At 38.5% G+C, this 24,623-nt stretch overlaps 3 protein-coding genes across 6 annotated transcripts in view; 1 reads left to right on the forward strand and 2 right to left on the reverse strand.

The window, feature by feature from the left end:
- Positions 1–591: 591 nt before the first annotated feature.
- The window catches only part of LOC110060896 (serine/threonine-protein kinase PAK 3-like), a 29,516-nt gene continuing 5,484 nt past the window's right edge, over positions 592–24,623 (reverse strand). The window contains exons 1-19 of one of the 4 annotated variants that reach the window (XM_089295006.1): positions 17,951–18,317; positions 17,751–17,839; positions 14,552–14,626; positions 14,292–14,379; positions 9,188–9,658; positions 7,214–7,293; positions 7,044–7,127; positions 6,348–6,399; positions 6,003–6,086; positions 4,938–5,001; positions 4,650–4,698; positions 4,324–4,365; positions 4,096–4,191; positions 3,699–3,791; positions 3,368–3,467; positions 2,777–2,892; positions 2,073–2,153; positions 1,517–1,654; positions 592–1,125 (exon numbers count right to left, since the gene is read on the reverse strand). In XM_089295006.1, coding sequence (XP_089151132.1) covers positions 1,039–1,125; positions 1,517–1,654; positions 2,073–2,153; positions 2,777–2,892; positions 3,368–3,467; positions 3,699–3,791; positions 4,096–4,191; positions 4,324–4,365; positions 4,650–4,698; positions 4,938–5,001; positions 6,003–6,086; positions 6,348–6,399; positions 7,044–7,127; positions 7,214–7,293; positions 9,188–9,658; positions 14,292–14,379; positions 14,552–14,626; positions 17,751–17,839; positions 17,951–18,119 — 2,058 coding nt within the window. In that variant the 5' untranslated portion in view covers positions 18,120–18,317 and the 3' untranslated portion in view covers positions 592–1,038. Of the gene's footprint in view, positions 1,126–1,516; positions 1,655–2,072; positions 2,154–2,776; positions 2,893–3,367; positions 3,468–3,698; positions 3,792–4,095; positions 4,192–4,323; positions 4,366–4,649; positions 4,699–4,937; positions 5,002–6,002; positions 6,087–6,347; positions 6,400–7,043; positions 7,128–7,213; positions 7,294–9,187; positions 9,659–14,291; positions 14,380–14,551; positions 14,627–17,750; positions 17,840–17,950; positions 18,318–24,623 lie in introns of those variants that run through there. The other 3 variants (XM_020767710.2, XM_089295007.1, XM_020767711.2) reach the window with 3 other exon arrangements.
- LOC149109933 (uncharacterized) lies at positions 19,299–22,640 on the reverse strand. The gene has a single exon (XM_089295005.1). It carries the CDS (start codon positions 21,901–21,903, stop codon positions 19,438–19,440), a length of 2,466 nt encoding a protein of 821 aa, XP_089151131.1. The 5' UTR covers positions 21,904–22,640; the 3' UTR covers positions 19,299–19,437.
- On the forward strand, positions 22,692–24,377 carry LOC149109934 (uncharacterized). The gene has a single exon (XM_089295008.1). It carries the CDS (start codon positions 22,702–22,704, stop codon positions 24,352–24,354), a length of 1,653 nt encoding a protein of 550 aa, XP_089151134.1. The 5' UTR covers positions 22,692–22,701; the 3' UTR covers positions 24,355–24,377.

A 24,623-nucleotide genomic window follows, 5' to 3' on the forward strand; every position in this document is an offset into this window, starting at 1 on the left:
GGAGGGGGGACCAAACAAATCGAACACTTAAGATGGCAAGTGTTTTGCTGCCGTTTCAACTCCGACATACAATTGTTAACGACATGTTACAAGACATCTATTAGTCCGATCCTATCTCATATACTAGTACAACGCCCAAATCAATGCAATTTGCAGTCTTCACAGTCACGAAACCTCAAATTTTCCCGGCTGCAGACAGACCGGAACGAAATTATGCTATAGCCTTATTCGTCGAACGCAAAAACTCAACTAGCGAGAGCATGCTATCTTGGTGTCAGTAACACGAAATTCGGACAGCTTGCACAAACGAAATGTGAGGAAAAATACCCAGACACCGCGTCCCTCTTGACCAGCGGTGGGTAAACGTGAAACTCAAACTAGGTTTCGTCGTCAGTGTACGCCAGGACGCTATTTTACAATTGATTTCTGCCTGTTTCAAAGTGACACCTGCTACAAAACACTTCACATAAAAATAACCTTCCCTTACATGTTCATTTTCATTTAAATGAAACTCATTTATGAGCCAGATGTAATTTTGGAACTTGTTGAAGTCACCTCGCGGATACCACCAGAAAGACGAAGTGACGAGAATCGTTTTTAACACCGGCTTTATTGGTATAGTTCAGGTATTTGCTAGCGACTTTTCGCTCGTACACCTGTATTGAGATTTGCTACAGGAAATAGGAACTCTGTAATTGCATTCCTGTTCCTTAAAAATTTAAATTATCTGATAATATTAATGAATATCTTGAAGATTTCCATATAGACAACGAGGACTTCATGAAAACTCAACTATTTCAGGTTGATCCTCACAATGGCTAAAATGTTGCTGAATAAAATTTACAGAATAGATTATAAAAAAAGAACTAAAATGCAATTATTTCATTACTGTACATGCTCAAAAGGCAAAAAACCGAAAACTTTTAAAAGCCTCTGTCAAATTAACCAATAAAAATAACATTTGTGTAAAAAATAAACTCTAAAGAATTTCTGTCCATTTATTGGCTCAACCAAATAAGGGTGTGATTGACAGCTGAGTTAGGAGTTTCTTGAACTGGCTTCTTTTGCTGCCAGAATGAGCGGGACCAGACTTGCCAACGGCTTGGCTTGCTTTAAAAATGGATGCTGCAAGGCAAAAGGAAAGAAATATTGAGTTGAAGGGACTGGGCTTGGTAAGACCACCTCAACTGTTCAATACAAAAAAAAAAAAAATTAACTGTTGCCTTAAATGGTTAATTATACCAACACATGTTGAACTTATCGCCTTGGTGTATTAGCGTTTTCCTGATCTTGCTTGGAAGAAGGATTACCACTCAAAGCGCCACCTTCACTAACTTCTGCGCGGTGGTCAATCTACAATTATCATTGTCCTTTTGCCAACTTCAAGCTCACCATTAACAAAATTCCCTGCACATGCAGCTCAATAGTTTCTTTAGAAACTTGAGTCATCAACAGTGAAACTAGAAAACCAACTGGAAAACTTGTAGCAAATAGGATAACCAATAAGCTTTTGTACCTGCAACAATTCTCTAGCTCCAGTTCTCTGATCTACGTCCATTTCCAGTGACTGCGCGAGGAAATCTTTAAATACTGGAGATAATTTTTCTGGGTGCGCTAGTTCAGGAGTGCCATTTGTTGCTATCAAGTACAAGGCCTAGAGAAATGACATCAATAGCATCGGTATAACGAAAATTGGTCGAGTAAATGACTTTATTCCAAGCACAAATGTAATATTTTTAGCATATCACTAAAAGAGTAGAGTAGGAAAGAGCGACACTGTTGTAACCAACAAAAATTCCATTTTCGTTCAGCCTGAATATCAGTCCTCTCCCGGTGCAGGACCAAGAAGACGAAACAAATTTCAGGCTCGCTCTTGCCGTAATGTAACAAACAAATTACCAATAACTACAATGTTTAAGGACTGACCTTTAGTCACGTGTGAAGAAGTGACTAGAGGCTGGTGTGTAGCTATAAGAAAAATCTTGAAAGGCCAAAAAAAAAAAACAATTGTAGCCCACTAATCACTTGGTGCACAAGTTTGGATGTAAAAAAAAAAACCCTTAATTACTTACTCTGAGAGGATTTTCATTCAAATATGGAGGTTCGCCTTCAACCATTTCAATTGCCATAATTCCTAAACTCCAGATGTCCACCTATGGTGATAAAACAAGGACTTAAATTATTTTTCCATCATGGTAGCAAACGTTAGTGAGAGGCAGTAAAGTTGCGCATGAATATCTAATGACAATATTCTGCCATGAAAACAATCAGACAAAAACTAACGATAGATAAATCCGACGTTTCGGCGACATCTTGGCGCCATTGTCAAGGGAAACTAATTAAATATGCGATTTCAAGGGTAACTAAGAGTTCAGAGTTTCTAATTTGCATAAGTTAGACAAAGACTTTAGCGCGAACTGAGTCTGATTGTACATTTAAACACGGTCGTAATTGTTTAATGAGTAACATCTCATTAATGAGACAATCAAACTTGTTGTGGCATTTTTTCAACACGCTAAAACAATTGCGAAGGTCATCCGGAATCTATCGTTAGTTTTTGCCTGTATATGTTTATCTAAATCATTGTTGATTAGAAAACAATCAGGTTTACAAAAATAACTCCACAGATTGACAAAGAGTGTGTTCCTTTGGGATGATCCAGGTCAATATTAATGACCCATGGAACACACACGGAACAGACCTGCTAGATAACTTTTATTTCCTATCAGTGACAAACGATTTAGCCAAGTGAGATGACTGTGCAGTGTGGACTTACTTTTGGACCATACTGTTTCCTTGTCACTACTTCAGGAGCCATCCAGTATGGTGTTCCTACCATGGTGGAACGTTTAGACTGCTCTGGAGTTATTTGCGCACAGAAACCAAAATCGGCTGAAAGACGAAAAGAATCATTTTGTTGTTACCAAAAAATATGCAAGGCTCCAAATTAAATCTATTCCTGATGTTCTTGTTTGTCAGTAAACTTAAAGTGTCATGATCTTGGGCTACCAGAATTGACATAAGAAAACCATGAAAGCATCGGAATGAATACCTGTTCACGAATGCCCGGTCTACAGCCTCAAATTTAACTTACATGTATACATGAAAAAGAACCTAACACTTTAACCATAACTTATAATGTAATTCTTCCAAATCAAATAGTGCTGCACTTTTAGAAGCACATCCGCTTGAAATACGTGTTAGCAGTGTTCTCAATTGTCCCTCTGTGGGTGATTAAAAATAGTGAGCATTCCCAATACAAACGCAGTGGCATGTCTTACGTGTAGAATGACACTTGTACAATTGCATGTACCGTAGTTATAGTTATGAAACTATGACAACAGAACAGTACAGCTTAAGCACTTACTAAGCTTGACTTGCCCATCCATCCCTAAAAGAATGTTATCGCTCTTGATATCTCTGTGAATGACGCCATTACTATGCAGAAACTCAAGGGCCTGGAGACACTGATTTAAGAAAGAAAAATAAAAAGTTGATTCATCACACAGATTGAAGATGGGTAGGAGACATCTGAAGTCTGCTCTGAAGCATAATGGATATTTCATAGGTAGGCCCTCTTTGGAGTTGTGGACACCACTGAGATAAATGCAGCACATTAAAATCACTTTGTACAGCAAAATCATAGTGAGTGGTAATACATGGGCAACACACTTTTCACATTCCTTAATTTTACCTACCTCTCTTGATACTGAAGCAATCTGCCCTTCATCCATACAAGTCTCTGTTACAACATCTGTTAAAGAGCCCCCGGCTAAATACTCCATTACAACCTAGAGGAAGAGAAACAAAGCTATGCTAAACTCAGTAGGCTAGCATGTGTATCTGAAATGTACAGTGTAACAATGTAAGCTCAAGCAAAGTCATCTGGTTGAGAGGCTATGTGGCTGATTGATTCAGAGTGCTGTTCTCAACATTTGCACTAACTGCATTTGTTCTCACTTTTTAAACAAAACCTAACCAGCTGGTCAGCTTTCTGCTAACTGGGATTGTTATCATGTTTTTCCTTCTGTTTACATTATTAAGTTTGTGATTAAAAGCTGAGTCAACAGAGCATTCATGATTGTTGTGACTTACCCATAACTCTTCTCCTACAAGGTAACTATCCACATAGTTGACAATGTTGGGATGTTTGTTCTCCCTCATCACCAGAATTTCATTGATAATTAATTCCTGAAATTATGGCATAAGAGCCAAAATATTGGTATTGATATATAAAATGAGATTAAAACTTGTCTAAGAACTGCTTTATTAGAGCTGACAATAACTAAAAGTTTTGGTTTACTTCTTTTTAATTGTTGTTACCTTCTTTGGTTGTTGTGACAAATTCATCTGTTTGATGGCAACCTAGTAAAATAAAGTGACAATATAAACAAACAAGGGAAGACACTACTTAACATTCCACACTGGCCTATTCTTTTATAATTTCTGCAGAAAAAGCTGCATGCAATGAATTCAAGAATTATCCATGCCATTGTTGCATGCTCTTAACAAATGGCTTAATTAAGACTCTGGTCCAAAGTCCCTCATGGATGTAAATTATTAGCTCTAATTTCACGTGATGCGTTTTGCAAAATTTATTTTGGAATTGTGTAAGGACATAATTTTTAACTTCTTGTAGCTTACTGTACCTCATGACCTGTAGCTACTTCAATTGCTGTATAGACTGTGCCAGATGCCCTGAAAAGAGGCAACATTAACTCTTCAATCTACAAATATACATTTACTGTAGCCATTTCAGATATACAGCAGATTATTCTGTGTTGTGAGCTCACTTTTTATAAAAAAAAAATACAGGACAAGTCACAGTCTTCAAGGAGCCTTCATAACTTGGAAAAAGACAAACATTTCTACAGTACATATTACATAAAAATACATTTTTGAGGACCTCGAGTACCAACAGACTTGAGGTTTCTTACCCCTGACCAATCTTTTCAAACTTTGTGTATTTCCTTTTAGGATCCCCAACACTAACTATGGTACCTGGAAATAGACAATTAAAACATTACTATGTGAGATTCAAGTAACTGTAGTTCTAACATATCATTAGATGCCTATGGTGACAACAAAAAGGTGTATTCATAATGTAGAGTGAAAAAAAAACAAAAAAACATCAAACCACCAAAAATGAAAGTACAGGTGAGAATTTAAATCACACATGTAACTGAACACTTATTAAATTCAGTGAACTCTGAAAATCCTAAACTCAACCAGTGAATACAACAAATGCCTCAATCAATCGAAATGATTTTTATGACAGGCAGCATACGTAGTACCCTTTAAAATTAAAATATAAAAATAAAAAGTTTGATTGAATTTTGGACTTCAGTGCTTGCATATTTTGTAAGATGATGTAAGATAATAGAACCATGTTCAAAGACATGGGGAGATGAATGAGTACAGTTTGCCATCAGTAGTAATACCCAACAAAATACACAATACATTGTGATTTGCATGTTCAGTTGTGTGTAATAAAAGAATTAGCATAGTAATTAGGATTCATTAACCCCCATAATTGTGAAATCACCTCCACTGTGTGAGGAGGGAAAATTGGGTCAGATAACTTAAGTTCTAAAAGGAACAATTTATCATGTAATGATATCCCAAGTCAAGTCATCAGCTGTAGCAAGCATAGACATCAAGATAGTGAATCAAAGGGATCTTAAGACTCAGGAACACAAATTGTAAGTCTTGAACTCATTTGTCGCTTCAACTGAGAATGTTGTAAATAGTTATTTATCTTGCAATTATTTCAATTTCAGTTGACTATGATGTAACCACAGACACCACGGGCCATGTATACTCTGGTGCAAATAAATCCGACAAATTTGATCCCTGGTAGGCTAATCGTCCAACTAAGTAGCACCTTCAACCATAGAAGCGAACCACATTGTATTCCCAGGTATTCAGTGGAGAACCAGAAAAATCTGTAAACCAACCAACCAACCCTGCATTTTCTACTAGACTAGCAATCAGGAACTTACGTAGTCTAGCATGAATCTCCTCATCAGACATCTTTTTCTTCTTCCGGTCTCTTGTTTGTGCTTTTGGTTGTTCATTTGAAGTCCCTGAACGTCATAAGATACACAACAAATTTAAAAAATGACAGTAAAACAACATTTACTGTTATGACTAGCAAGTTCTCCATAACATTTTTTGTATTCGTATTTGTATTTTTTTATTTCTCCACTTGACGTCATGAAAGCAATATTGGCAACACATAAGTCCACTGAAAAAACAAAAATTCCATTACATAAAAAATTAAATGTATATCAGGAAGGCGGAGTTTACCAAACATTGTGAATAAGAATCAAGAAATAAACTCTGACCTTTGTCATCTTCTTTGGCTGCTGGCTTTGTGGAAACTTCATTTGGTATGTACTGAACCATGTCAGAATAGAAAGAAAAAAAAAATTCAAAATTATGTTTAAAAAAAAAAACAAAAACAAAAAAACAGTTTGGTATGAATGTGGTGAGCAAGAACATTTTCACAGTCATGTGGTCACATTGATGTTCCCAACCAATAAGCAATGTTTATGTTCAGCTGTAAGAAAGAACTAGTTCATTCAAGAAGAGAAATTCATATTGTAAGAGAAAAGCAACCCTAGAGAAATTCGAGAGCTGCGATATCAACATGGCCACTATTACATGAAAATACTGGTGTGCTTGATCAATATATCTATACACTGTACTAAACATGTGCCATTCTTTAAGTGCTGTTTAATAGTTACAATCCTTGCCTACTTGGCAAGTAAAGTTGTTTTGATGGATGAATAAAGGCCAACAAGAAAGGCCTACAGTGTACATGTAAGCCTAGCATTCAATTTGGCTGCAGCTGATTCAGAGCTAACTGCAAAAATTCCCTTCTTTACACTTGAGAATGGTATTACTCATTTGGAGAAGGGTCTATATTCAAGAAAAAATTACAAAACTTTACATTTTAAGGTTACCCTGACCTTCTTGTCTTCGTGTTTCTCATAAGTGACAAAAACAATGTGCAGCAGTCAGTAAGAATATCAGTTTACCTTAGACTTTGTGTGTTCTGGCCTTGATGGAATGGCTGGTGGCACATCAGGTTCAGGTTCACTGTGATTCTCTGCTGCCAAAGTCTGGAAAGTAAATGATGATGGCTATTGTTAGTCAAAGTTTTGAAAACAACCATTTGCTAGTCATTTGTGACCAAAGCTGATCTTACATGTGTTGGAGTGGCGTGCGGTGGAAGTGGCGGTGCATATGTGTTATCACCAATCTCAGGCCGTTGAGTCTGTGTTAAACCTGTGTGAAAAAGTAAAATTTTACTTGTAACACTTAAATTCTTAACTCTGACTTGACTTTTTGCTTCACAGTTATGTATGTAGTAAAGCTTACTTAAGGGGTATGGGCTAGACATTTTTAAACTAAGTTTACTTAAGACCTTAGTTGACAAATAGTGTTAATAGACAATTTCACAATTAATCCATCACGTCAAAAATGGGGTAGACATGGTGCGAAATAATGTTCTACATGTACATGTCAAATAATTCAGCAAACGTTTTGTTCTGATTTCAGAGATAATGTTGATTTCATTTCGAAACTATGATATGCCACAAAGTGCAATTTTAATTGTCCACAATAGGCTCTCAAATCTTCTGGAGTGCATGGGGTAAAATATTTTGGCAAATATGTACAAAGATTAAGTAAATATGACAAACGTGGATAGTCCATTAAATATAAATTTTGGCGAGCGTAGTGATGCAAAGTGTTCAAATTTGAACTTCACGCAACATCTTTGCCTGACGTTATGACAATACTCTGTATCAATGAGTAAAGTTTGAACTTTCTTTTTTATTGCCTGTATTTTTCAAGCTGTGTTTGCCCAATTTTCAAACTAGACGATGTTACCATGATTAAGCACCACAGTAATCTTGTAACTGTCCTAGGACACCCAGGGTTGGCAAGTTGGGGACGAAGGGGGAGTGGGGGTGGCAGAGAGAGTCAAAGAGGCGGGGGAAAAATTGGCAAAGGACAAGTGGAAAGAGAGCAAGGAGCCCCTAGCGAAATAGTCTTACCATACCGGTTCCCAACAACCCTGTGAATGCTTGCTCCTGATTGGACAGAAAAATTACTTTGTGTTATTCTGCCCAATCAGTGAGCAGCAGGTTCACAGTCATTTGGTGTGATCTAATACAAAGCCTCTGTAAAGGCTAGTTTGTTTGCCATATTTGGTCTGGTCTTGATTCAAAATTACACATTTCACTTTCAAGTGAAACAACTTTCTATGGTACATGTATCATTTCAGTTTCCTGTCTGGTATGTATCAAATTCAGAGGTGACAATTAACAAGGAGGGTGCTGAAATTCTTCAAAAGACCAGCTAAAAAAAAAATTCTTTATACTAGTATCACATAAAACATTTTATAGACTAGCCTTATCACAATTCCTCTGTCTAAATTATGGTGTGTAGTTGATAAAAATTCAACTTATAATTAGTGACTTAGCAAAAATTTTGTGCATTTAGTTTGTGATTCCTCAATGTGAATTGTAAAAGGCTGAAGCCATGATTTGGGGACACATTGTGCAACAAAAAATTAGCCAACTATGCATTTGATAATGTTACAAAGTAAGGGGTTGATCTATTAAGTTTAAAACATTCACAATAAAGTTGAACCATTTAGGTTGACTGTTCATTGATTTATTTTATTGACAGTTCAATGTTAACATGTTTAAAAAGAAGTCAGATGCTGACTTGGACTTCTCAACACTTTCAACACCATAATGATTATAGCCATGCATGCACAATTAACAAAATGTCAATTTTCTCTTCAAGTTAGGGAAAACAACCATGAAGAATTTGAGATACGATTTCTTTGGTAATATTGGCAAACAAGTTGAAGACAGACATGCAAATAGCAGATGAACCGAGCTGATGATCGAAAAGAATGATGCTGATGATGCAAGAATCCAGTAGCCCACGCATCTGCCTTCTTGCCTTAAAAGAACATTGTTAACCTACACTTGGAATAAATATATTAGTAAGATCTTAAACTTAAAGAAAAGTGATTAGCTCACAACAAAAATAATATTAACTCAAACAGTTCTTGTTCAACGATTAGTGAAAACTTTAATGTTAAAACTTTTATAAGCAGATTTAATCTTACTATTAATAATTAAATTAGGACTAAACAAAATACCTTGAGAATCAGAAGAGATGCGTTGTGAGTATTTATTAGGAGAAGATAAATTCGAGTTCACACTCAATTTCTCAAGTTCATCAGCTAATGACCCTGGCGATGACCCAGTTAGTGAACTTGAAGTGTCTGATTGAGATGTAAGAAGAGCACGTGTTGGTGAAGGAGACGACAACTTCCGTTCGTCCCTGTTAACTTTCCTTCTTGTTTCATTGCCTGTTGAACTGGTAGCTGGTAATGATTTCCTCCGTTTCTTTGAATTCCGTTTAATAATTAGTTTCAAGCCGCTTTTAGAGGAATGTTTGTTCTTAGTAGAAGTACAACTAAATGGTGAACATGTTATTTTCATATCGGCAGGGTCGTCCAAGGCAGATGAATTGTAGCGTGGGCTACTGGATGGTGACGCTGACAAGTGACGTGATGGTGGTACAGTATCACTTGATGAAGTGAGGTCTATTCCTTCGCTAGAAGTTGCTACAATAGAATACATGCTGGATATCACCCACACATCATTCCTGTGTCAGTTATTGTGATGATAAGAAGGAACCTTTAATCCTTTCTTCAACTGAAAATATTTTAGTTAAATTTAGTTTATCCTGACTCTGGTGCCATGCTATTAACCCAATGATTAATTCATTGAGAGCATTTCATTTTTAATAGGAGCATCTATTGGAAAAACCATTAGGAAGAGTCATTCCAAGACAACGTTGACAAGGTTACATGTTAAATCAACCATTTCTTTTACTGACTTGTACTGCTCACAACTAAGCGAACATCGAAAGCATATTCTTAACACGAAGGGTTAAACGTGCGCACCCATTTTGCTAGGTGACTTCACGTTATAGTGCGTTAAAGTGAACACATTTGTATGTATGAGCTTGGTCATTATTCACTTCGTTTTTTTACTGTGTGAAAGGAAGTTAAAGACCTTTCTAAAGATACCATTCGGTATGAATATGATGTGTTTTCAAGGAGCAGACAAGTTCTACTTCTTTAGTATCGGCTGAATATAGCGGCTGTTACATACACACCATTTTGTTTTGGCTGTTTGAATTCATCCAGCTTACAAATAAAATGATTTGCATTTCGACAAATCAGCATATAATGATAACTGGGCTCTCAAGTGGCACTGTGAAAAAGTCAACAGACAACACGAGGAATTTTTTATTTCTAAGATCATTATCTTGTCTAGACATCTGGCAGCCAGGAAGTGTTTTCAAAAACCTAGATACCCAGCAGTCTGAAATTATTATAGAATTTCAACACAAAAATTAATTAAATTCTTCTTAGAATAGAAAATTTGTTTAGAAATGTCAAGCAATTTCAAGTATTATTTTGGCTTTGTAATTGAGGAAATTTTCAAGCTGGGGCCTATTATAAAATCTCAATGTTTCGACACTTGCCGTACTCTGACTCAGGAGGAACTCTCATACACTTACGTCCAAACAAATTACAGTTGAACCCCTCTGAGAGTACTCAATATTTGTTTAAATGCCAAGTGAAATAACAATCTCGTTTTGTAGAAGTCGAATTCTCTTAGCTTCGGCATACTAAAAAAATCTTGATTCACAGGCATGGTTGTTCAATAAACTTGACAAGATGTTTGTTTTAATTCATACAATGTTGCTTCAAGTCATTCATTCACGAAAATATGTTCTGCGGTTTCTAATAAAACAATATTGTAAGAAGTAGCCTCAATAGCGCTTTCAAACGATACTGTTGGATGAAACTATTTTTTGCCGATGCTAGAAAAGACCATTGACAAGACCGGCAAATGTTTACTTCTCTTGTTCCAGCTGTTATTATAAAATTCCATCATACTTACTAAGTTTACAAAAAAAAAAAAAGTTTACACATAACAACATTGGAAGTGCAATAAATGTTTTGCAGTATTAACCTAGTGTGAACTAATTACTCAAGAACAGCTAGTTTCCAGTCAAGTTTTGTTTTGTTTGACTCCAGTGGAAAAAGGAAAAATTAATATTAAGGCATCAAAATCTCTTGAAAATGTAAAATTATCGCCCTTCACATCTGCAAGAAATGCTGTGTAAACACCTCAATGGATGTCATAATTTTCATTCAGTGGGCTGCTTTTATTGCTTGAACTGAATGGAACTGATCACCATTTAATAATCTTTAAACTTTAATTCTTTGGTGGTTTCCCTTCGAAGGCATAAGAAGGTTTTTTCCTCCTCACGAAATTTACAGACTTACAACTTTCTCCAGTTAGATTGCATACCAGGTGCCCAATCAATCTGTTGTTTTCATTATTTCCATCTCTGTTTGAGAACAGAGTTGTATTTTCACAAGGCAACTGAGTATTTTACGGCAGAGACACATGTCTCCTAGTTCCAGAAGAGCTGGAAGACAGTTTTTTCTTTCTGCAGTATGTAAAGTAATCAAGAAGGTGAACCAATAAGTGATGATTAAAACTTGTGCTGTATAACGCCTTTCAAATTATTAAGTATCAAAGCAAGTTACAGTTATACTCAAGACACTCAACGGAAGGCATGAAAGAAGCGTACACTTTGAAATAATATACATGTCACAACACAAGCAGTCCCATTCAGGTGAGCGAGTTCAAAATTTCAGGCTGACTGCGATGGTTTGCTGCGAAACTGTTCAAATTTGTTTGTCGTCATGTCAGCATCAAAGCGAATTATTTCAGTGGTACAGTCGAATCTCGATTATCCGGACTCGTCAGGACCTCAGTAAATAGTCCGCATAATCAAGAGTCCACTTAATCAAAAACATGTTTATTAATGAGATAGAAATGTAAACAAAAGGTATACAGCAAAGAAAACATCATTTTAATTGTGAAATCTACACAGCCTGTATGTATTTACAAATAAAAACTTTCAGTTCAGGTATTTACAAAGGTCTAAAAGGTTCAAGCATGTTTGTTTGCTTCAAAGACTTGTAGCTTGATCAGGGACTTTCGTTTTAATCCTTCGCTTGTCTCGATGCTGTCAGTAAACTTTAGGATTTTGTCTTTGTTCTTCTGTATGTCAGAGATCTGCTGCTTGCTGATGCCAAATTCTTGAGCTAAATTTGTTCCTTTCTCTCCTTTATCCAAACGTGAAACAATTATCTGCTTATCTTTAATCGATAGAGCGGCTCGCTTTCGCTTCGTAGACATGTTTTTGATTTGAGTTTACGATCACTCGCTCGTTTGTTTATATAACCCATGCGGAAGGAACTAATCAAGCATGAAATTCCCTTGGTAACAAAACAATTGAGCCAATCAGATATCAGCTGAACGCATCAGAATATTTCTTTGTCCCGTCGCACTTGCAAATTTTGAAAAGCCCACAGGATAATACGCTGTTTCAACAGTCTTTTGAAAGGATTATTGGGCTTTTTGCAACTTTGAGTTTTCAAGATCACAACTAATTAATATTCATGAAAAAATTGGGACCAGAGAAAAAAGTCCGGATAATCAAGGTCCGGATAATCGAGGTTCGACTGTAGCAGTACAAAGCGGTTCTGTGAACTGTCAAATTTTCAACTTGCGCTTGTTAATTTACTGTGTTTTGATTTGAATTTTGCTTTGCATGGATTTTAAAATCACTCATTTGTGTTGAACTGAAGTCATGCTTTTTCACCATAACAATGCATCACAAAGAGAATACTGGTTATGAATAACAAAGGATAATGCATTGGAAAAAATGTATGGCCCTGACGCGATGGCAAAAAGGCCTGGGCCATTTTTTCACATTAGGGGTTTGTTAAGAACGCATGCTCGATGTTCACTTAGTTCTGAGAAGTACTGTAGAGTAAAATTTTATCCTTGCCACTGACAAATTTACAAACTGGATTTCTGTACAGATCTCATCAATAGCATGAACCACTGGAGGGCCATGCAATTATAACTAAGGAGGACCAATCCATGTCAGTTTGTTTAATTGGTAGCATGACTGAAAAGAATTGCATCCCATTCTTATAGTGTCATCTAAGAAAGTCCTTACTCATCTTTTGTCATGAAAGTCCTCAATGTGTACAACTTGAAACTTAAGGCACTTTTACATGATGGAAACTTTTTGATGCAGATATAACATAAATGGTACGCCTACCAAGGAAAAAACAAATGTTGTATAAACAAGCTTTTCATCACCTATTCCAAGCCAGAATTTCACCTGAGCTCAGACCCAGAGAATACACTTACTGTGAGTAGTCTGAAGATGGGTGAAATTTCACCTTGGCAAGGATGACAAAAAGTCATTTACACAACAAAATTTATCCATACCAAATCTTTTTCCTAAGTAGACATACCATTTATATCAGAGTGCCAAAAATTTTCTGTTAATGGGCCTTGAACAATGATGACTCATTATTATCATTTACCATTAGCATTGTGATTATCATATCAACTTGACAGGTGTGTGAAGGAGGTCCATCTCAACTTCAACACAGATAAACGTTTGCTCACTGACAATGATTCATAAAATATACATCCAGAGACAATGACTCAACAGCAAATCTAACACTGCATTTGAACCGTGTTTGACCTTCATTTTCTCACAAGCAATGCCTTCTATAGAGCTAAGATATCCTTCAGTTTAAAAGTTTGATTAACACCCAACAAGATTCAATTATGACCTCAAATCATCTCCTTGGATTTGTATAAAGCCACACCCTGTTATATACATGTAGTTACCCTCTATTTAGGAGTTAGTTGTTAGTGTCTGGAAATTGCACCTCTTAATTGCTGTAAGCTTTACTTTTGATTAGCAGACAGGATCACTTCCTAACTTCCAATTCATGTTCATTTAGAAGATACATAGATTATCTGATGGCCCACAATATACATGTACAGCAAAATCCTCTTCTTCGGTGAACTATCTGTGAACCAGTTACCCCAGAAGTTTAAAGCATGGATCTCTATTAACCAGTCAGTCCAACATTAAGCAGTCACTTGTAAACAGACTGCCTAAGGGTAATTGATTAATATATACAGGTATGACTGTGTTCCTGCTACTACCAGACAACAACATGAAGAATCCTTGTCAATGATGTACTGTACCCACACAAATCTACAGTTTAAGATGTACATGTAAAATAGCAAAAACTTTAACCGTTGGAACTGTTCAGTACTGATCACACTTACCATATGGTTTCGACACTGTCATAAATTTTGCATTTGTTTGCGCATCATGTTTGCTTCCCTCATAAAAATTCAGGACATCTAGAACAGCCTAGAAATCAAATAATGAAAAACACCATGTCTAAAGCCAACAACGCAACTTGTATGACCTACTGTAATGTACCCAGTTGTAAGCTCATCCGAAACAAGGTGCTGGCATAGTTACTTAATCAAATCACTGAGATATCCCGCATCACAAATAATTTCAATCAATTAAGACAAACCTGAGGGTTTTTCTTTTGCTCTGCTTGAGTGATGTTAGACGTGTGTAGCAGTCGAGCCCATGCTTCTGGCATTCCCTGATATGAGTAAAGTCAACCATTAGTCTTACAGTATCATAGACTTCTCTACCAGAAAAAAGAAGAAAATTGTCTGAAACTAAGAGAAAACTACTATAACGGTTTGGTTTATTTTGAATGTCTGTAGAGAGAGAGGAAGTTTTTAATCTACATCAAACTGATGCTCAATTCTGTCAGTGATGCTAATTAAGGACTTTAACTAACGATATACTCATTATATACCATACAAATTCCAAAAGTAACAACCTCCGAGAGTAGTGTCACCTCCTCCCCCAAAAAGTATGGTCAGAAAATTGTGGCCACTAATAAATTCCAAAAGTAGTGACCCCACAAAACTAGCGAGGCTTGCCCCATCCACCCTGAAAATAGCGAGACCATGGTTCAATAATATATTTATAAATTTGTATCAGGAAAGTACTGAAAGGAATATTTTTTCAAATTAAAATTTCAAACTCAACCAGCCAACTCAAACATGGGATTCAGCAGACTAACGACTAACATATAGCAGTGCATCATGAAGTAAAAATGGTTTGCAGTGTCTGACCAGCTTTCCTGCCAGCCAATGACCACAAGGCATAGATGTGAAGAGCACACCCATTAAGCAGCAACATAAATTTAAGCTCGACGAAACATTTCATCTTCACAAATTTCTGTCTCTTATTTCATAAAAAGAGTTCAGTCACACCACCAACTTTATATAACAATCTTTGTACCCCAAAAGTAATGACCCCATGAAAGAAACAAACCCCACAGGCTGCTAATTCTGAAAATAACAAGGGTCATCACTTTAGGAATTTTAACCTGACTGCAGGGAATATCACTTAAAATATTCAGGGTTTTCACGGGACTGCAAGCAATAGGTTTTGTGTCACTGTTACCAGTTGAGTGTGATGAGTAACACCACTGTCACACACACTTCGTGTGTGGCAGTCTGTTTATCTATATCCCTGGAGGAAAATTTTACAGATACGGACAAAAGTGGACATCTGAACAGAGGCTAACCAAGGTCTCCTAGGCCTTGCTTGCATGACAAAAAAGTGCATCCAGCCTCCCATCTGCTGACCCCAATGTACTGATTTTCTAATGAGACATGAAAGCTGACCATGTGCTGTATGTCTCTGTACAAATGAGATGACTGATGTTTACACCCTGAATTGAAGCTCAAATTCAAACACAACAACTGTATTCTTTGTCTCCACATACTGCTTAAGAAAAATTGCTGCTTGAGATACAAAACTTTAATAAATCTCATCACACTTTGGAAAAACTCCTAGCTTTGATGAGCTATCTGTAAATTAAAACCACTGCTTCACTGGCCCTCTCTACAAGGAAATTACATTACATTTGGATTTTTAAATTTTTATATGCAAATTCCACTACGACTAGAGAATCGACATTGAGGTAAAAATCAGCAAATATAAAGCAATATATCAGAGTACATGTACAAGACATGGGTAATAATATTTATCATCTATCAGGAATATTTACCCTTTGTTACTTGCTGCTAAGGCAAAAGGTGACCGAGTGAGTTGCGCCATGAAAATATCAATCCGAAGGTAGCTGTTGAATGCATTATTCTACAACTACCATGCCAAAAACAAATTATAATAACACTGATACTGACTCATTATTGTGTTATTGTTTAAAATGGTTAAATAACGAAAATAAATCGCCATGATAAATAACAAGTTCACTTCATTTTATTGCAGAATTTATGGTTCAAGAATGAAAACTACCTTTGTTTACCAAACCAGAACATGTATAAAATAACAAATCTATGCCAGCACATCTGTCAAATTGTTCTTTGCACAAATTGATGACAGATTCATCCTGCCAAATCACAAAAACCATGAAATTGGCCACATCAAAGCTTCCCCTTTCCTGACTTGTCAATTTTACAGAACAATTTGAAGACATTCTGTCCCAACTTGTGACACTTCCACATTTACAATGACCAAAGGATTTTGCTTTGCATGCACTTTCAGTATTGAACCTGACAAAACTTGATTTACAATCTACTTTATTATGGACGAATGAAACAGTAATTTCTAACTTTTTTATGTAAGTGGCATTTTTTCACCTGCTTGAATGGAATAAATTCACGATCTGTATTGCAACCTTTTGAAAACAGAAAAAAAATCATTCCAATTTCGTTAAGTCCTTGACAGGAATTGCAGCTCAATTTCAACAAACAATATTTAAGGGGTTGCAAATTGATGATCATATACAGAGATCTCTTATTTCAGACAGAAAAGTCTTTAGAATTCAGTAACTGCACCTGTTCCGATGACAACTTTGGAATTTTGCATGATAGCCGCATAAAGGCTTTTTTCCAACTTGATTGCAGCTAAGTAAAGCGAACCGGCGCACAATCGATGGGTTTCCTCTTACTCAATCACGACATGTACACATTTCAAGGCACGCCACTTCCAGCATCGACGATTTTGACTTTGTAAAAAATACAGCCGCAACGAAAGAACCTCTTGTATTGTGCATTTCATTTTCACACCGTGTTTTGCCACTTTTTATCGATTTAATACTAGGCGAGTGTTGTTTGGAAAGTTTCAAGAGAGCGCAAACATCTGCTTTAATAAACTCCTCAACTGCTTGATCAATCCAAATACCTGAGGTTTTCAGCCTGATCAATATTCTACTCTAGGTTAACTACGACCTCCTACCATGGCCTCAAACACCAACATGAAAGTCTTAGAAATTCAGACAATGAGCTCAGTACGACTACGGTAAATGGGCAACATAGAGGGCCAAAAACAATCCTAAATCCTTGCTCAGTTTGTGTAAGGCCTGGCCTACAGCAAAACCAGGAAGAACTTCAAAGTTATATAACCCAAATAATAAAAGCCAGTCGCTACAAGCTATTCCCCAGTTCGAAGCTAGAAGCCATAAATTTGCTAACAACGGCAACGAAAACAGCTGTAATGGGCCAACCTCTCGATTCGAGACATGGTTCGTGATGTCCGAAGCTACAGCAAGAGCGATACCTCTTCAAAAAATTCAACGCTTCGTCTAAGATGGAAAGACAGCTGAAGATCACCAGCGACTGATTTCGTGTTCAACGTAGGTCGAGGGCAAAATTAAGCATGGACAATTTAAGCTTACAACTTACCGTGAATTCGGAGGTAACTGGATCGAAACCCACATGAATCGTGTGCTCAAACTGAGTTGGAAGGGAGATTTCTGGCTTTTTCTTGGAATCTACAACATAGTTTACATGTTATCACATTAACGAAGCGACGACGCCATAACAAAAATGCTCTTTCCCATGTCAGGCCATATTTCCATTATAAAGCAAGTTACACAGCTTACATTTCTTCTCCTCGGTACCCTTGGTCTGGAAGAATCTCAAAGCTGCCGCTTTCTTCTTCTTCTCGTCAACAGGAGCGCTTGGCAAAGGCTTCGAAGCCGGAGACATCGAAGAATCTTTCGTGGAAGTGTGACGCATAGGAGGGGCGGGCGGCCTTTCTTCGTCCGACATATTGCTTTAAAAATGTATATTGCCGCAAGAAAAGCCCTCCACTGGTTCAAACGTTCTTATTCTAGGGAATGCCAACAAAAATTCCGGCACTGAACACATGCGTAACTCAAAAGTTCATAGTTTCGCTGTTCAGTCGTAGGGATGTCGGGGTTGGTTTCTTGACATTTGCGAGGGCCGCGAGTATTCAATCCCCCTCCCACACATAACGCGGAAGGTACTGGGAACTGTCATCGCTTTTTTTCGGCCAATCAACCGAGAGCTCATTCGATGCCTTCCGGTAGAACCTTTCCGGTGACTTACAAGGAATCTACGCGGAAATTTTGAAAGTTTTTGTATTACTCATTAATTAAGCATTCTTTAACACAAAGGCTGGGCCCGCTAGGACAGCGATAAGCCCTTTTTGAAATTATTAGTTGCGAGGGACGAATAGCCTTTTCAAAGGTAATTTTCCTTTTTAGAGCTGTTTTTAGAAGTCTGACATCGCTCGTATTTCCCTACTACTGCTTCTTTCAACTTCTGGAGGAAGGTCAACCCTACATGCGAGGTGCAGTTTTATAAAATGAAACCGATTTGTATGGATCTAAACGGTGGCACGGTGGGGGAAATGTTGTTGTTGTTGGTTGGTTTCTTTCTGTTTGTTTTTTGTTTTTATTTGCCCGTGAAAAAAATATATACCAGGAACAGAATTTCTAAGACCGACACCAAAACTGATGTAAAGCTAATGAATCTGAGTTGCCTCGCTCTGGTCAGCTTTCTAAACTCGCGCGCTTTCGACTCTTTCGGTCAGCGGTGACCAAGGCCGACGACGGTTTTTTGTGTTTTTTTGTGTGTTTTTTGTGTGTGTGTGTGTTTTTTTTTTTTTTTTTTTTTTTTTTGCTTGCTTTTTTTTGGAAAAAAAAAGCCAAAAACTTTTTCCTCAAAACTGAAACGGAGAAAGTTAAGAAAAAAACTTAAAATATAGTGAGGCTAGTCAAAATAAGTCCGTGTATGAATTAAAGAAGACTCCTCTCTTTACTGCAGATTTTCACAACAATAATAAGAAGATAAAAGAAATGATTTGATAAACTTCGGCTGAAACCAATTGTGTTCGGCGTTCGGCGGACGCATTGATCTCTTATCAAGTAACACCTCCAACAAATAGAGTGGCTGGTGTGAAATAAACAGATTAAGTAATGATTTAGATAAACATATACAGGCAAAAACTAACGATAGATAAATCCGACGTTTCGGCGACATCTTGGCGCCATTGTCAAGGGAAACTAATTAAATATGCGATTTCAAGAGTAACTAAGAGTTCAGAGTTTCTAATTTGCATAAGTTAGACAAAGACTTTAGCGCGAACTGAGTCTGATTGTACATTTAAACACGGTCGTAATTGTTTAATGAGTAACATCTCATTAATGAGACAATCAAACTTGTTGTGGCATTTTTTCAACACGCTAAAACAATTGCGAAGGTCATCCGGAATCCTGCCTGCGTGTCTACTATCATAGTGATTGCGTACTGACGAGGTCTTGCTTCTATGTCCATCAACGCGTACGAACAGATGGCCACGGGTGTAACCGACATAACCAGCATCGCACTGGTCACACTTGAAGTTATACACAACGCATTGTTGATCAATGAGCTGAGGCTTAGGTTCGCTTGTCGGGAACTCCTGGGCAATCTTGCGGCTCGTAAACACCGGTTGAACACTGGTCTGCAGCTTCACACTGAGATCTTTCAACTGTGTCTTCACGATATTAGCAGACTCCTGGTCTTTAAAGGGTATGACAACCCGAGTAGTGTTTTCTGTCGTAGATCTGGACCGTAATGAGGGCTGGTCAGCGACCTTTAAATTTAGGAAGGTTTTGACAGTGGAGTCAACAAGGTGCTTGGGATATTTCAGTTTAGAGAAAACAGACTTCAGTCGTTCGCACTCCTCAGTGAAGTAGGACCATGACGAAGACAGGCGATGTGCGCGATCGAGCATAGTTGTCAATAGTCCGCGCTTGTACCTATTATCGACATGACTGTGGTAATGGAGAAGCAGACCACTGTTTGTTGGCTTCACAAACACTTTAGTTTCAATACGAGGCGCTCTGTTTAGGAGTTGAGTACCGAGAAAGGGAAGCATTCCATCATTTTCGACCTCCATAGTAAAGTTGATGGCGGGGTGAGCGTGGTTGAGGGTGTTAAGAAAGTCCCTAGCTGTAGACAAATCGGGCATCACAGTGAATGTGTCGTCAACATATCGACGATAGTAAGGTGGCAGTTTGCCGTCAACATCTAATTTCTCTTCAATAGACGACATGAATACGTTGGCTAGCAAGGGCCCAAGGGGGGACCCCATCGCTACTCCGTCGATCTGTTCATACAGGGATCCATTAAATTGGAAAAGCTGCCCCTTGGTGGCCACACCCAAAAGATCAATAAGGTCTTGCTTTGAAATGTTCAAATCATACTCGGAATTAAACCAGTTGTTTCTAAAGGCTCTGTCTGCCAGAATCGTAATGGTTTCATCCAAAGGTACATTCGTGAACAAGGAGGACACATCATAGGACACCAGCAAGTCACCAGGTGTTATGTTGAGGTCTCGCGGTAGTTCGTTCACAAAATCGAAAATGTCCGTGACTGTGTACTGATTTAACGACAACGGTTTGAGCTTGTTGTCCAACCATTTCGCCAGAGCATAATTATACGTATTAGTCGCTGATAGGATTGGTCGCATGGCTAATTTCTCCTTGTGTGTTTTCGGCAACCCGTACAGGTGTGCCAGTCTAGAACCGGTCGGACGAAGAGACTGGGCCACAGCGTGAGGGAGGATCCTTGTGATGATAGATTGTACAAGAGCCTCCTTTGCTAAAAGCGGATGATAGTGCTTGGGTGGTCTGCCTCGGGTTTTTGGTCGTTCAGAAGGAATGGGACGAAATTTGCTGGTGTCATTGACAGAAGCTTCGGAAAGTAGATGTATATATTCCGACTTATCCATTACAACGACACCTGAGCCTTTGTCCGGTTTTGTTATGACGATATCATCACGGCGCTTTAGTTGTTTAATGGCTGTCAAAAGCTGTTTAGGAGGACTCGGACCTTTATGGTTGATGTAATTGAGAGCTATAGATTTTAATGTTGCGGCAGCCAGTTCCTTAGAGTTCTCACTGTTTAGATGCCGTTCCAAGTCCCAGTAGGCCTTCTCAAAGCTCGCCTTAATCTCGATGTTTGAGATACGCTGGGGTATAGCGAACTTTAAGCCTCGACAGAGAACCAATTTCTGAAAGAAACTGAGCTCATGCGAGGAGATGTTTGTGATATGCTCGTCGACATCGACTTCAGTGTTTAGTAACCTCGAGATCTTACGAGTGTGCACAGACATGACTTCATGGTAGTAGTCCTTTCGAAGGCCGCTAATAATGCGAAGAATGCAAGTGTACCGAAACAAACTGCAGGCTTGTCGGATATTAGTGTAGATGGAGTTGATCTCACTTCTGAGGGCTTCACTCTGTTTGATCTTGGCACGGAGCTCCTCGGCAAGAACATTTTTGCTATAGGATTCCGAAGACTTTTTCCACTTTGATGTCTTGTCTTTGTCAACCCTAGCGAATGTTGGTGTAAGGTTGAAGTTCTGGCAGAGTCTAAGAAACTCGATTGAACAATCGCAATTAATTTGCTTCTTGCTACACTTTTCGAGACTCCGGAATAGGTGTAGCTGATCATCGCGTTTGAGAATTCTAATCAACAATGATTTAGATAAACATATACAGGCAAAAACTAACGATAGATAAATCCGACGTTTCGGCGACATCTTGGCGCCATTGTCAAGGGAAACTAATTAAATATGCGATTTCAAGAGTAACTAAGAGTTCAGAGTTTCTAATTTGCATAAGTTAGACAAAGACTTTAGCGCGAACTGAGTCTGATTGTACATTTAAACACGGTCGTAATTGTTTAATGAGTAACATCTCATTAATGAGACAATCAAACTTGTTGTGGCATTTTTTCAACACGCTAAAACAATTGCGAAGGTCATCCGGAATCCTGCCTGCGTGTCTACTATCATAGTGATTGCGTACTGACGAGGTCTTGCTTCTATGTCCATCAACGCGTACGAACAGATGGCCACGGGTGTAACCGACATAACCAGCATCGCACTGGTCACACTTGAAGTTATACACAACGCATTGTTGATCAATGAGCTGAGGCTTAGGTTCGCTTGTCGGGAACTCCTGGGCAATCTTGCGGCTCGTAAACACCGGTTGAACACTGGTCTGCAGCTTCACACTGAGATCTTTCAACTGTGTCTTCACGATATTAGCAGACTCCTGGTCTTTAAAGGGTATGACAACCCGAGTAGTGTTTTCTGTCGTAGATCTGGACCGTAATGAGGGCTGGTCAGCGACCTTTAAATTTAGGAAGGTTTTGACAGTGGAGTCAACAAGGTGCTTGGGATATTTCAGTTTAGAGAAAACAGACTTCAGTCGTTCGCACTCCTCAGTGAAGTAGGACCATGACGAAGACAGGCGATGTGCGCGATCGAGCATAGTTGTCAATAGTCCGCGCTTGTACCTATTATCGACATGACTGTTGCTCAGGTGTCGTTGTAATGGATAAGTCGGAATATATACATCTACTTTCCGAAGCTTCTGTCAATGACACCAGCAAATTTCGTCCCATTCCTTCTGAACGACCAAAAACCCGAGGCAGACCACCCAAGCACTATCATCCGCTTTTAGCAAAGGAGGCTCTTGTACAATCTATCATCACAAGGATCCTCCCTCACGCTGTGGCCCAGTCTCTTCGTCCGACCGGTTCTAGACTGGCACACCTGTACGGGTTGCCGAAAACACACAAGGAGAAATTAGCCATGCGACCAATCCTATCAGCGACTAATACGTATAATTATGCTCTGGCGAAATGGTTGGACAACAAGCTCAAACCGTTGTCGTTAAATCAGTACACAGTCACGGACATTTTCGATTTTGTGAACGAACTACCGCGAGACCTCAACATAACACCTGGTGACTTGCTGGTGTCCTATGATGTGTCCTCCTTGTTCACGAATGTACCTTTGGATGAAACCATTACGATTCTGGCAGACAGAGCCTTTAGAAACAACTGGTTTAATTCCGAGTATGATTTGAACATTTCAAAGCAAGACCTTATTGATCTTTTGGGTGTGGCCACCAAGGGGCAGCTTTTCCAATTTAATGGATCCCTGTATGAACAGATCGACGGAGTAGCGATGGGGTCCCCCCTTGGGCCCTTGCTAGCCAACGTATTCATGTCGTCTATTGAAGAGAAATTAGATGTTGACGGCAAACTGCCACCTTACTATCGTCGATATGTTGACGACACATTCACTGTGATGCCCGATTTGTCTACAGCTAGGGACTTTCTTAACACCCTCAACCACGCTCACCCCGCCATCAACTTTACTATGGAGGTCGAAAATGATGGAATGCTTCCCTTTCTCGGTACTCAACTCCTAAACAGAGCGCCTCGTATTGAAACTAAAGTGTTTGTGAAGCCAACAAACAGTGGTCTGCTTCTCCATTACCACAGTCATGTCGATAATAGGTACAAGCGCGGACTATTGACAACTATGCTCGATCGCGCACATCGCCTGTCTTCGTCATGGTCCTACTTCACTGAGGAGTGCGAACGACTGAAGTCTGTTTTCTCTAAACTGAAATATCCCAAGCACCTTGTTGACTCCACTGTCAAAACCTTCCTAAATTTAAAGGTCGCTGACCAGCCCTCATTACGGTCCAGATCTACGACAGAAAACACTACTCGGGTTGTCATACCCTTTAAAGACCAGGAGTCTGCTAATATCGTGAAGACACAGTTGAAAGATCTCAGTGTGAAGCTGCAGACCAGTGTTCAACCGGTGTTTACGAGCCGCAAGATTGCCCAGGAGTTCCCGACAAGCGAACCTAAGCCTCAGCTCATTGATCAACAATGCGTTGTGTATAACTTCAAGTGTGACCAGTGCGATGCTGGTTATGTCGGTTACACCCGTGGCCATCTGTTCGTACGCGTTGATGGACATAGAAGCAAGACCTCGTCAGTACGCAATCACTATGATAGTAGACACGCAGGCAGGATTCCGGATGACCTTCGCAATTGTTTTAGCGTGTTGAAAAAATGCCACAACAAGTTTGATTGTCTCATTAATGAGATGTTACTCATTAAACAATTACGACCGTGTTTAAATGTACAATCAGACTCAGTTCGCGCTAAAGTCTTTGTCTAACTTATGCAAATTAGAAACTCTGAACTCTTAGTTACTCTTGAAATCGCATATTTAATTAGTTTCCCTTGACAATGGCGCCAAGATGTCGCCGAAACGTCGGATTTATCTATCGTTAGTTTTTGCCTGTATATAAGTAATGATTCCACATTAAAATATGCTGTCACTACCCCGCAAACCCTGACTGACGATAACACAGCTGAAAGCGAAATTTGTTCAACGAATTGTCTTATTAGATCCTAATATGTCAGTCCTTTAAAAGCAGAGTCTAA

This window comes from Orbicella faveolata, unplaced genomic scaffold, assembly GCF_042242905.1.
Source record: "Orbicella faveolata isolate gen_17 unplaced genomic scaffold, um_ofav_v1 contig_25, whole genome shotgun sequence".
In the NCBI taxonomy this organism is placed as follows: Eukaryota; Metazoa; Cnidaria; class Anthozoa; order Scleractinia; family Merulinidae; genus Orbicella; species Orbicella faveolata.

Coding starts and splice junctions, on each gene's coding strand:
- LOC149109933 (XM_089295005.1), bottom strand. CDS start 21,903: ATGTCGCCGAAACGTCGGATTTATCTATCGTTAGTTTTTGCCTGTATA.
- LOC149109934 (XM_089295008.1), top strand. CDS start 22,702: ATGGATAAGTCGGAATATATACATCTACTTTCCGAAGCTTCTGTCAAT.